Source organism: Phascolarctos cinereus, unplaced genomic scaffold (assembly GCF_003287225.1).
Source record: "Phascolarctos cinereus isolate Bilbo 61053 unplaced genomic scaffold, phaCin_HiC Scaffold_4;HRSCAF=312, whole genome shotgun sequence".
In the NCBI taxonomy this organism is placed as follows: Eukaryota; Metazoa; Chordata; class Mammalia; order Diprotodontia; family Phascolarctidae; genus Phascolarctos; species Phascolarctos cinereus.
The window spans coordinates 138,522,457-138,536,509 of NW_027555847.1; the positions used below are offsets into that span (position 1 = coordinate 138,522,457).

General features: G+C 41.7%; 1 protein-coding gene across 1 annotated transcript in view; it reads right to left on the reverse strand.

Moving 5' to 3' along the window:
- ADCY9 (adenylate cyclase 9) overlaps positions 1-11,462 on the reverse strand; it is a 192,548-nt gene extending 181,086 nt beyond the window's left edge. Inside the window, 1 exon segment of the mRNA XM_020995690.2 lies at positions 9,019-11,462. Within this exon segment, the coding sequence (XP_020851349.1) occupies positions 9,019-10,723 (1,705 nt within the window). The 5' untranslated portion in view covers positions 10,724-11,462.
- Positions 11,463-14,053: the final 2,591 nt, after the last annotated feature.

Here is a 14,053-nt window from a genome sequence, read left to right on the forward strand (position 1 = left end):
AGAATAGCAAAAAATAGTGTGACTTTTCCAAATGTTATCAACAGCTGTGTTATATTGGAGGTTCAAGCTGTCCTGGTTATGGATAACCCCTACATGTATGAGTTCCTAGTTTGTGCCCCTTGAAACATATTCCTTAGTCACAGGTATTCTCTACATGGGTAACCACCATGCTGGTACCTTGGCCAAATTTGATAACCTGTGGGGCAGTATGTATTGAGGGAAAAGAGGCAGGGGGTGTTAACTATTACTTTATCTGCTATGCTATTTGATTTTGTCTGAACCAACATGTTTTCCATTTGGTTGGCAAAAGTAAACACATTATTGGGAACCATGAGCTATGGTTTTGAGTGGATCTTGTCCCAAAGAGTTCCTCAAGTCTGATGTAGCTTTTCTGGGGGTCAACAGGAAATAACGGATGAATCTTGGGTTAACAGTCAACAGAGCACTGCTTTGTTTTTGTCATTGTTTCCTTAGTACTTAGGACAATACACAGTAGATACTTAATAAACACTTATTGAATAAATGAATGAGAAAAGTTACTCCACCATAATTCTAGTCTTATGTTGCATCATGTTACCAAAGTGACCCTGGGTTCTGAAAAGCTTTACCGGCTCAAGCTGAAAAGCCTTTGAACCGATGGGTTCAGTAACACATGCACTAAGTCTGGTTAACTGAGAATCGGTAAGGCTAAGTTCTTAGAGGCTTTCATTGAAAGACTGACCACCAGGTGATGAATTTTTATACCCTTAGCAACTTATGAAACCATCTGTACTAAGACTTAAGTGGGCTTGTGATCTGCTTTAGGGGAGGGAGCACCTGCACTAATAAAATTCTGGATCTTTTAAAGAATTTGAAAGAGAAAAGTTACAAATTATTTTACTACAGTCTTTTCCTTCAATTGTTGCTTTAATGATATGTGGTATTTTAAAACCTAAATAAGTATTCTTTTTTTTCTCTTTCAACAAGATTATAAACAAATTTGATATAATTTCCAAACCACAACTATATTACACCTATCACCACCTTAACACACAGACTGAAGCACTGGAGTAAAAGTGATTCTCTTTTGCATTACAAGGTCTCTTACACAACTACAATAGGAGGAGCCCAGCATAATCATTCCTAATTGTCCCAAATTTCTATTAAATCCTAATTATACTTTATAAACATGCCAAAGAGTAACAGAAAGCATAAAATCTTTCCTAGAAGACTAGAAGAAGGAGATAAGCCAAAATGAACACAAAGGCCTTTTTTTGAGGATCTTGGACAATAGGTGACAAAATTTAGATGACACCTTGTAGTATATCCAATTTTTTTTTATATTTATGGAAAAAAAAGAACTTAGGCACTAAAGCACCTATATTTTGGTACAACTGTTTTTTCAATATTTGAGGAAAACATAATTGTTTCTATCACAGCTCCTATTTAAATGTTTTTATTTACATGAAAATCAATATAGACTTTTGGAGGAAATGGGGAGGACACATTTATCAAAACCATCACAATCATCCTACGTTATTCAAAATTAATGAGTCTACAATACATTCCAAGATCCTTCACATCTGTTTCCACTCCACTCATACTGCCACTACACTTGATTAATCCCTTATCATCTCTTTCCTGGGCTACTATAATAACCCCTAATTTGTTTTACTACTTCTATATCCTTCTCCAATACACAGCTACCAAAATCATCTACTCAGACACAGGTCTGACCATGTCACTTCCCTACCCAGTAGCTTCCTACTACCTATGAAATAAGATAAAAAGTCCTGTCTTTCAAGGCCCTCTACAATCTAACTCCTAGCTATCTACCTTCCTTCCTTCCTTCCTTCCTTTCTTTCTTTCCTTCTTTTTTTCTCTCTCTCTCTTTCGGTTAGGCAATGGGGTTAAGTGACTTGCCCAGGGTCACACAGCTAGTAAGTGTTAGTTGTCTGAGGCCAGATTTGAACTCAGGTTTGCCTGAATCCAGGGCTGGTGCTCTATCCACTGCACCACCTAGCTGTCCCTGCTATTTACCTTTCTAACCTTATTTCCTATTACATTTCTTATGTAACTATGTTCCAACCAGACTTGAAATGCCAGCTGTTCTATAAACTCAACATTTCATTTTCACCTTCACAGATTCACATAAGTCATCCTCCATGATTACAATGCATTCCCTCTTCACTTCATGTCAATCAAAAGCTTTACCTCCCTTAAGCCTCCATTCATTTATCACCTCCTCAGGGAAGACTTCCAAGTTACTAGTACTCTGTCCTTCCTCAAATTACCTTGTATTTAGTAATCTATGTTCATGCTGTATTTCTCCCCCAAAGACAAAGTAAGCTCCTTACAGGCAGATTCTGTGATTTGAGTTATTACCTACATCTATCAAAGTGCTTGCACATAGAAGGAACTTAGGAAATGTTTATTAAATTGAATAACTCATATTTATATAGTACTTTACAGCTTACAAAATACTTCCTTCACAATAACCCTGTGAAGTAGGTAGGTCATACATGTATTATCCCTACTTTACAAGTGAAGAAATCAAAGTCCAAAGAGTCAAAGTGGCTTGCCTATGGTTAGTAAGAAGTAGAAAAACCAAGACTGAGGCCCAGATTTCCTAGGTCTAGTGCTCTTTTTATGACACCATTCAGAGCACCACTACCTCCTGAGCCAGATGGAAAGGCATCCTGGACAAATGAATAAATATAAATAAATTTATAAATAAATCAGATGGCTTCATAGATATTTGTCCTAAATTTCTTTTTCCTTTTTCACTTTTATCTCAAGTTCTGTGTTTCTTCCACCTGATGTAATTCCCTTTCTTCTCCTTATATAAACACCAAATCCAGAAACCTGCCCCTTGACATTAGTTTTCAAAGCTAAATTCTAATTTTTAAAAATGTCCTGGGTTCAAATGTAAACAGTTGCCTTGCAACTGTTGTTGGTGGCAACCACAAAATGTATCCTAATAATTGGGATCATCAGCAAGACAAACAGCTTCCAGGTACAGACCCAGAAGTTCTTTGTCTTAGTCCATTCCAGCTGTCAGCTCAGATTTCATGTTGTATTCTGACTCAGCCACATCTATGGATCAGAGAAGATATGCTTCAACGTGTAGAAGTGGTAAGCTTTCAGGTGGGCCCCCAACCTCTCACCAGCTGGCAGAAAGCACATGTATAGAGACTGAATTGGGGGCTAATTAGGGGATTGGGTATGGGAAAAGGAAGAAGTGTCTCTCTGCATATTAGATATTAGGCAGTAGTAGATAATGGATGAAAGAAAACATTTCAGCTCAATAAATTTGTTATATGTTTACTTCGATACTAGAGATACAAAGATAAAAAACGACAGTTCCTTTCCTTACATAGCTTATAGTCTAATATAACGTATGTGTGCAAATAACACAAAGCAGAATGTAGTAACTCCAAAGAAGGGATCTGGTAAAAATATCATTAAACATATGAGGAAATTTTCAGCTGAGCATTGCACAGAAAGCTCCAGGCTATGACGATTCAAAAGTAGGTCACATTTATAGTAGTACTTAACAGTTTACAGAGCAATTTCCTCACAAAACTTAAAAACCTGTGGTGTAGATAGCACAACTATTATTAGTCCCATTTTAGAGATGAAGAAACAGGTTCAGAGAGGGCAAGTGAGTTGTCCATGGTTACATACCCAATAGGTAGCAGAGCCAAGACTATGGCTGCCAACCACATGGGCAGGAAACCACGTGCTTCTGGGTCCAGGTGGACACCATCCAATAACATTCAATTTATGGGCAGACCTTGAGTGACATGTTCATTCTCAAAGTAAACTGTTCCAACAACCAGCACTTGGCTCAGAATCAAAGCCATCAGCTGACACATCAACATATGTCTGAAACTACAGAGCCTATATTTCTAGTCTGAGGCCAGGGCCAGTTGACTACTGCAGTGAAGGGTGACCCCTGGACCAGTGGGAAGCATGACCTTAGACCTATTTTGTGTGGGAATTCTTTTTACATGCATCTTTCAGGTCACAGAGAAAAAGTGTCCTTATAGTAGCTAACAGAGATTTCTACTCAAACATATGCAGACATTCCTCTACCCTCATTCCTCTGCAAACCTAAAACTTAGCTGTCAAAATCTGTTTTAAATGTCTTTGAAAGTCATCTATATCTCTTGACAAATATTTTGCTGTTTCAACTTCACTAAGTCAATCTGGCCTTCTCCCTCATCAATTATTACACCTTGGTGAGGGTTTGCTATGGTTGGTAGCACTTTACAAACTGTAACACTTACTTACAGATCATGATACTCCCAAAGAAATAATTACCTCTGGTTCTGATGTCTAAGAAGCTGAGATTTAATATTGCAAATCATAATATCCTAGATTCAGAACTAGTTGCTCATCTTTATTTAAACCTCTATCTTTTTCTTGGGTTAACCTAATTATTTTTAAAGCTATAAAAATGACAGAGAATTGAAAAGAGTGTCTTCCTTTAAAAGGAATTTGTTAGCTATTTTTGAGTGACTTTAAGAGGGCATTGATAGCAAGAAGCCTTGGAAAATTCAGCAGAAACCAATTAAAAATTTTCTTTAATCTTCAGTATGACAATAACTTTTCAAGGAGAGCAAGGGTTCTTAACACAAAGTTCCCAAGGTCTATGTATAGATTTCAGGGGGAGATGTATATAAACTTGGACAGAAAAAAAGTACATCTTTATTTCAATAGAATTGGTTTCTTTTGTGACTCTATCTATTTTTTAATGCACTTAAAAACATGATTCTGAAAAAGAGGTCCACAGACTTCACCAGACTGTCAAAGGAGTCCATGATGCAGAAAAAGTTAAATTCTGAACTAGAAGAGATTTTCTAAAAAGACTAAGTCTTCTCTGTGAGTTTAAAGCAACTGAGAGCCTTAGTTTTGTTTCCATATTATCTGGGAGCAGGAAATTAAGTGTTTTCTGTCAGAGCTGCATCAACTACATTTCAGTCTAGAATCATGGCTCTTTGTCTTTGTCTTTTGGTCCAAGGATGTGCTAAACCATTACAATTGCCCCCACTAGAATTCTCAGCTCCCCTACAATATAGCTTTAGTAAAGCTGCTCAAATATTCTCTTTTTCCGGTCACTTCAACCATCCCATCCCCCCACATTAAAGTTATAGAATGTTTTCTCATTGCTCTTTGGATCAAATTCAAAATCCTTGCAGCACTGCACTTTAAATCACTTCATCAGCGCTTGATAATGGAAAAAGCACTGAAGCCGGAAGACCTGAGCTGCAGTTCCCACCAGAGTCTATCTTTCTATATTTCAATTCCTTCTTCTAGTAAATGGGCATGACAAACAATACCTGTACTAACCTACCTAATAAGACTGTTACAAGTTACAAGTTGTGGGTTTGTTTGTTGTTGTTTTTTGAGGCAGTAGAAAGAACACTAAACTAGGAAACCTGGATTTCACTGAGTCCTAAGTCTGCCACTTATTAGCCATGACTGTGTGCAAGTGGTTTCATTTTTCTATACCTCAGTTTCCTCATCTGTCAAATGGGGAAAACATTCCCTGCATTAACTACCTTTTAATGTTCCTGTATGGAAAACTTTCTATAAACTCTAAATAACTATATAATGGTTTTGTAGTGTCTGCTGGTGACTAGGATATGTCCCTCCATTACCAAAGTAGAGCATAGGGTAACAAAGGAGAAAGACATAGATAGATAGATAGATAGATAGATAGATAGATAGATAGATAGATAGATAGATAGACAGATACAGAGCTATATAGATATATTTCTATATATCCCACATAACACTATTCCACTTAACATTATTTCACAATAATACCATTAACACATGATGACCAAACCACACTGTCACCAAACTCCAGTGAAACATGTATCATTTAACTAACAAAAATGTGACACATTTCTAACATTGTATCTCCAGAATAAAATACCCTCTTTTAATACTGTTTCACTTGTTATGTTTTCAGGGAACTAATTAATTACATTAGTTGCCTGTACTGAATATCTAGTCCTAACAACTAATTTTTTCTGCATTAGACACAATACAATCTTGTAACATGAATTAACCACCCCATAAAATACAGAAAGCTAAAGTGATTCTGGGAATATTTATGTATTATTGTTCTTCAGTTGTTTGGTTGTATCTGACTCTTCATGACCCTGTGGACCATTCTGTCCATGGGATTTTCTTGGCAAAGATACTGGAGTGGTTTGCCATTTCCTTTTCAGTAGAGTAAGACAAACAGAGGTTAAGTAATTTGCCCAGGGTCACACAGCCAGTAAGTGTCTCAGACTCCAGGTCCAGCACTCTATCCACTGAGCCACCTGGTTGTCTCCTATATTTACATAATCCCTGCTTTAAAAATTTAAGTTTATGAAATCTTTATTTTACGATGTTCAAAATGTACTGTCAAAGAATTTGCTACAAATTCATAGTTCAGTTATCATGTTAAAAGGAAGAAGGAAGTTTGTGGTATCCTACCAAATAAAAGTCAGAAAATAAATAAATTGTCCTGGGGGGTTAGAGGAATTTGTGAGAGGCCACAAGAGCATAGGTTAAAGATATAGAAAAGCAGGCTTATTTCAGTTTGTTGGAGAATAGATAAATGAAAAAATATCCATTTGAAAAATATACTTAGCTGGAACAAAACTAAGGTCAAAGACAATGGACAGTGGTGGTATCAAATTATTTTTTTTAAAAACTTTTCCTTTGTCTCTGTTAATAACCTACAAACTACAAAAGAGGAAAGTAGCATGCACTATCATAATCACTCTACTATGTGGACTTGCTTAATTGTTTTCAGGGAATGTACTTTCTAGAGGACTTCTTGGGGTGCTTGTTGAAAAGTTTCTTGTATCAGAATAAAATCTATCAATAAATTTTAAAAGAAAAAAATACTTAACCGAGTGTACGATGTTTAGGGTAAAAAAAAAACCAAACATCAAATATACGTGATCTGGAATGTTTTTATCTGCTCTAAATGCTCCATTCTAAAAAATTAAACTACCATTTCAACATACAAGATTTAATACCCCTCCAAAGATGAGTTCCAACTATTCAATGATTCCAGTTGATATACTGTGATCACTCTTGTTTTTTAAATGATCCAATTGTAAATGATCCAATTAAGTACAATTTATAGTTACTTACATAGTACACTGACCTGACATACTTTATTTAATACACTGCACCCTTTTTCCATTCCCTAGAACCTGTCAAACAGCAAGTGAGTAAAAATCATAATACCACATGCAAAAATGAGAAGCAGAGATAACGCTCCACAACCCCACTTTGCTTGTGCCCTGCAGAGTGAAGAGCTGGGCACCAAACGATCAAGCATAAAGGTTCTGAGCTTAGCAAAAAGCATGTCAGTGAGCTACAAAGTGCAGTTTCAAATCTTGCCAATTAAGTTCTTAATATTGCCTAAGTCAAGCATATTTTCATGGAGTTCAGATTTCTTAAAATTATTTATCTACTGTCCTTTAATTTTTAAAATTGCCACAGCAAACTTGGAGGCAGGGAAGTATCAAGGATCAAGCAAATATATTTTTGCCAGATGGTAGAATTATGGAAGTGTCAATGGACTTGGATGTGTCCCACCACAATCATGGAAGTCAGAGCTGAAAGAGACCTTAGAGATCACTGAAGTGCAACTGCTTCATCTGATAAATGAGTGAAGTCAAATCCCAACAGTTCATACAATGAATAATAGAAAGTACCCAATGGCAAGAGTGCATTTTGAAAGTGACAAATACCTACTACCTACAATCTGTGACGTGAAATCAGTACAATGTAAGCTCCCATGAGGAAGGGACTGTATCTTTTTTGGCTTCAGATCCCCAGCCCCTAGTACAACATTTTCACATGATAGACATTTAATAAATGTTTGAATGAAGAAGGTATATATTCATTCCTTTCCTTAATACATTCACATTATACAATGTCTTAACACCACAAAACACTGGTATTTTATGAACTGAAGGCTTTATAAGTAATTTTTTTAAACAATGTACTTCCCTACCTATGTACATTTCCTAAATAGGATTTTCCTCCCAATTAAGAATTTAGTAAAAACAGAGAGGCTGCATAAAAAGAACAAGTTTAGAAATGTGACAGGTAAATTAAATTGCTTATTCTTAGTACCACTTTTATGATATTCTTCATTCCCTAACCTGTTCAAATCTATGCCCTATACTGTAAAACGATGCAAATCAAGAAAAATAGCAACTCTAAAGCTATACAGATCTTTACTTAAGGCTAACTACAACTAAAAAGATTTGTGATTTTGCTGGTCTAGAAGTCTCAAAATTCTTAAAAAAAAAAAAGGCTAAGGGCAACTAGGTGGCACAGTGGACAGAGCACTGGCCCTGGAGTCAGGAGGACCTGTGTTCAAATCCAGCCTCAGACACATAACATTCATTATCTGTGTGACTCTGGACAAGTCACTTAACCCCAATTGCCTCACCAAAAAACAAACAAAAAATCTAGAATCTACATATCTATAGTTGAGACAAATAAGTATAATAATAATAGGATGAATTTTTATTATACTTTTCAAAGTGTTTTCACATATCATTTGATCTTTACACCCTGTAGGAGGTAAAGTATGTGGTATCATCCCCATTTTGCAGATGAAGAAATTGAGGCCTAAAGGAGACTTATGACTTCCCAAAATTTTTAAGAAACTAAAAGACAATCTGGCATGACTGACAAGCAATTCTGCCGTTGGGGAACAAAATGTTTTAAAACATGAAGTGAAATGGTAAGTTTCAAAAGTTCTTAATTGTCTTGAATAATATCTTCCAACCAACCTACCACACAAGTTTATAAAGTTATGGGGAAATAAAAGCTACTGTATATTTGAAATCATACTTCTTTCTGAAAGTCTCACCTGTGTCAGCACTTTTATTGATACCTAAATCACAAGAGCAAAAGTCAAATTGATTTTGAGGTCCTGATAACTCAAATTATACTAGGACAATTGATCAGCCACAGAGAATGGAAAGACAGAAATACACATACCTTTCAACTGGTCAGCAACAACGCTCTGGCCAACTCGTTCGATAACTTTCCCATCCTCCATTTCATAACGATCATCTAAATATTTTGCTGTTGCCTCCGAAATATGAACCTTGCCAGCCACACCCAGCTGCTCCATAAGATTGGCTAAGTTCACATCATTTGACCACACATCAAATTTAAACCTCCTCATGCCCAGAATGCCACATAAAACCGTCCCAGTGTGAACCCCAACTCGCATGTTCACCATTTCTTTCTTCTCCTGGCAGAACTGTTCGATGGCTTTAATCATGCCTAAGCCCATTTCGATGCAGCAGTAGGCATGATCTGCTCTGGGTTCTGGACACCCCGCTACACAATAATAGCAGTCACCCAGAGTACTTATTTTCTCACATTTTGTATCTTCACATAACCGGTCAAAACGACCAAACAAATCATTCAGGAGACCCACCAGGGCATGAGCAGACTTGTTGGCACTCATTTTAGTGAAACCAACAATATCTGCAAACAAAATGCTTACTTGTTCAATTTGCTGCATCTTAAAAGGACGAAATATTATGGGAGTTTTCTGTATGGAAGACTTTTTCTTCCTATTCTTGGGGCTTGAGGTGGAGTGTCGTTTGACTGAGTTTTCACTTTCATCATCCCCCTGCTTCATTAAGTCATCAGCTATGATTCTTGGCATCACAGAGTGAATCATTCGCTCTTTCAGGGCTTTTTCTACCTCCAAGTCTTTCCCATGCATAATTGATTGTCCCACTTTAAGGAATGTGCTCCTCGATCTAACTTCAGACATGATAAATAGGTGAATCCCAATAGCATGAATACATATGTGGAGCAAAGCTTTGCTTAGCAGCTCCCAGTGCATCGATCTCATTCCAGATGATGGGAAACAGCATTCATCTCGGAAATGATACCCAAAGAGCTCAAAAAGAATAGAATAGGCTACTCCCAAAAACAAGCTTAAATATAGAGGTAAGTGCATAACAGCATAGAGTAACAAGAGCACTTCAATGCACATTGAAAAACTGCCTACTTGAGATAAGCAAGTATCTGTGGATATAGCAAAGGGAGTATGATTGGAGCTGTCATCACTTCCTGAGAGAGGTGTCAAAACCTGAAACTGTGAAGCTAGAGTCAGAATAAAAACCAGGAGAATGAGGATCAGTGAGGTCCACACATAATGCCGAGCATAATGCTTTGTGAAGGTAAATAGAAAAAAACACACACACACCAAAAGGAAGCACAGAGTTGGTACCACAAAGACAATCAATTTAGATTGCATGTGGATGCCAAAATAGATGCCCCAAAGAAGACAGGCCACACCAATGTAGAAGAGAGCATAGCGGAACCTGCGCTGGGTCTGTGGAAAGCACCTTTCCATACAAGCCTCCTCTAGGTTAGTAGAGTCAAATTTAGGGTTCCACCATCTACTAGAAGCTCTCTCAAAAAGCTGTGGCAGTTTCTTTTTCCTTCGGAGGCCTCGGCTTCCACCTCCGGTTCTCCTAGGGACCCCTCCTGATTCACCTGAGCTGCTACAACTGGACGAGATGCTATACTTGCAGTGTTTGGGGTGAGGGTTGGAGGAGCAACCCAAATGCTGCTTGGGGTTGATTTTTACCCGGACACTGTTGCTGTCTCCACTGGAGTCACAGCTTACCTCCGTGCTGTGGTGATGCAGCAGCTGCTGGTGTGGAGGGGAAGCCATGTTGACAAACCTCTTAAAGGTCACTGGTAGTTATTAAAATAATCTTGATTATATCAGTGCAACTACATATACATATATAAGGGTGAACGCCAAAAGATCTGTTAAACTTTTTAAGCACTGATCATTCACCCTTGGGTGCTTTCAATGTCTTGGTGAGTTCTCACTATACGTTCACCGAATTTGCTGGCTACTGTCTAATCAGTGCTTCAATTGTTCAGGTTCAAGCAAGAAAGAAAAAATGTAAAGACCTAAGAAGACCCACGAATTCATGAAAGATGTTGGAATACGTATTACCAACTTGTTGTTTCCCAGATTCCTCTCCACTGACTTTGACCCTTCTGGCAGTTGATTGCACCATGTTGCTGCTTTCCCTCCTCCCACACTGTCCTTTCCCAACAAACTGCAAATCTTTAGGGAAGTCCAAATCTTGATCACTCTCAGCATAACAATCTCCTTTCCGAAAACAACTCTCTCTTCTTGGAGTACTTCATCCTCCCGGGGAAAAAAAGAAAGAAAGAAAAAAGTAATTCAGCAAAAAAAAAATAATAATTTAAAAAAACACCCCCACACAGAAGCCTTGATCTTTCTTCCCTCTACATTAAAGGCGCCGTTGTGACAATGACAACGCTGCTTCCCATCGCTGTAGGACCATCCTCCGCTCCAAACGATGACTTGAAGAAGAACCAGTCCAGCCCCAAAAGGTTGCTCGGCTCCCTCCTTATTTCTTGCGGTTGGGGAGCTTCGTTTCACCGCCTACTCTCTGCTCGGTCCCTGCAGAGTCGAGTCGGGCGAAGGAAGGGCTGGGGGTTGGCAAAGGGAGAGCGGTTGTCCCTCTCCCGCAATCAGGAAGACCCAAGAGTTTGCAGCAGAGACCCGGCGCCCCAACCCGCGGCGGGGGTGGCGGGGGCCCCGCAGGGAAGAGCACGCCCCCCCCCTTCCCGGACCGATGCCGGCTGCTGGCTCCTGCCCGAGCCGGGGCTCCCCCTTCCACGTCGGGGCAGGCGGCTGCCCCCCAGTCTTTACCCCGTCTAGCGGGGCCTGGTTCCCGGCGGCTGCGGCGCCCCGCGCTTTCCTGACCTCCGCGTCCCGGCTCCGGGCGCTAAGGATCTGGGGGGGAGGCACGAGGGGGGAGGGGGAAACCCACGCCCGGCTGCGACCGAGTCCGAGGATGCGGGGACGGGAGGTACGCTTCTTCGGAGCGGCGTCTCCTCCCACGGCTTCCGCGGCGGCGAGGCTGAGTCCGGGCTTCGCCGCCCGCCTCCAGGCGCTGCCCCTGGCGACGCGAGGGACCAGCGTGCCCGGCGGGGGAGACGGGGAGAAGCCCGGCCTGGCGGGGGATCTCAGGGCCGCCCAGCCGGGGGGGGGCTCTGCCTCCCCCTCAGCCCCGGGGAGGGCGGCTCCGCGGGCGCAGCCGCTGCGGCAGAGCCCCGGGCTCCCCTAGGGCGTCTTCCCCGCGGCCCCAACGGAGGGAGCCTCCAGCAACCAGCTGCCTGGCCCCCGAGTCCTTCACTCCCCGGGGGCTGCCGCTGGGAGCCCGAGCCGGAGCCGGAGATGCCGCTGCAGCCGCGGCCGCCTTCGCTGCTTCTGCCGCTGGGGTTGGTGCCGCTGCTGCCGCCGCTGCTGCCGCTGCGGCTGCTGCTTCATGTCCGAGGAGCGGCAGCCGCCACCATCTTCTCCCCCCCTCCCGCTGTCACTGACAGACTCGCGCCCGCGCGCCGCCCCTCGCCCCTTCGCAGCGCGCACGCGCAGCACGGTCACGCCACTTCCCAGGCCGCGGGTCGGGCCGCTCGCTCTCCCCCGCAGGCGCGGCCGGCGCGCGTTCTCCGGCTCTCACTCTCTCCCTCCTGCGGGCGCGCGCGCGCCCCCGCTCTGGGACCCCTCCCGGGATCTTCGTCTACGAGCACGAAGCGAGCTTGCGGGCCCCGCGCGTGACTAGGAGTCCCGGGAGGACTGAGATCCGAGGCGGGGAAGGAGAGGAAGAAGCCGGGGCGTCGTTATTAGGGAGCGCGGCAGGCTGGAGTCCTGGCTCGAGCGGGCGCGCGCTCCGCCCGTGCCCGCGGGAAGGCGCGGGCGTGCGTACCTCAAGCCCCTGGGTTGTCCGGGAGGGGTACGCGTTGAGATGGTGGGTGCCCCCACCGGAGTACGCCAGGAAGGGATCCCGCTGAGTCTTGCACTCCCGAAAACAATAGCCCCTGTGGAAGAGGCTGCAGGACAGTCTAGTGTGCCAGTTAGCAGAGTCCCTTTGCTCCTGGGGCAGAGCCAACTGTGACTCTGCAGAAGCAAGGGGAAACTGAAATCTCATCCCATCTTTAACTAAAAGCCTGAGGTCACAATCGATGTGCCCCTGACAAAGTCCCCCGTAAATCTGATCCGATTTTAAATATACTAGAGAAGCTTGCAATTTCAAAGAAACACCTAGTGAATCCTTTTGTAAAGTGAAGACTTTGGCCACTTCGAAATTTATCTTTTGCATGTATTTAAGTTTTCACAAGAGGAAAGGGCACACCTATGTAACAACAGCCAGTCAGTCAAGGCACCAAGTATATTAAGAGCTTACAGTGTTTCCAGGTATCATATTATCCCCCTGAATTTGTTGGCAGTATTCCAAGAACTGTTCAAGTCTTTCCCAGGTTCTATCCTTAAGAAGCTTAGTGTTTATATTTCTTTGTTACAAGGGAGATGGGAAAAGAAGGGGAGGAGTAATTGCGAAATGACAACAGTGGTTTGTTTTTTAAAGCTGTTCCTACTCCCAAAAGAACCATGAAGTCCTATAAACCACAACTGTCCACCACATTCTTCAAGACTGGAACCGTCTACCTCTATCCTTCCTCCACCTTCTTCCTAAAACTGTAAGATGTCAAAGGTGAATGAGATCATACAGATGATTTAATCCAACTGCATCATTCCTATAGATAAGAAAGTTTAGATTCAGAAAGTGACCTGCCCAAGTCGCACAGTAAATGGCAGTACTGAATTTAACTAAAGGTACCTTGGTTCTCAGTTTGGGGCTTTTTCTAACCTTTTCCCGCAAGACCAATTCTGCACTATGGAATACCATTCATCTCTAAACCCACCGTACCTTTCTAGTCTTTTACTATTCCACAACACAAGCTTGGGTTCTAGATTCTGCTGGGTGTTCTCTTTGCTCCCATAACTTACAAAGCTTGATCCTCACCTCCACGTCTTTGCTCATGCCTTCTTCAGGGTACCCCTTAAGTCCCACTTCCTTTGTGAAGCTTTGCAAATCTAGGCTATTCTGATCTATTCTAGGCCATCTGGTCTTTCTCTGAATTTCTACAGCATTTACTGTAGGGACCACTCATTTGAACA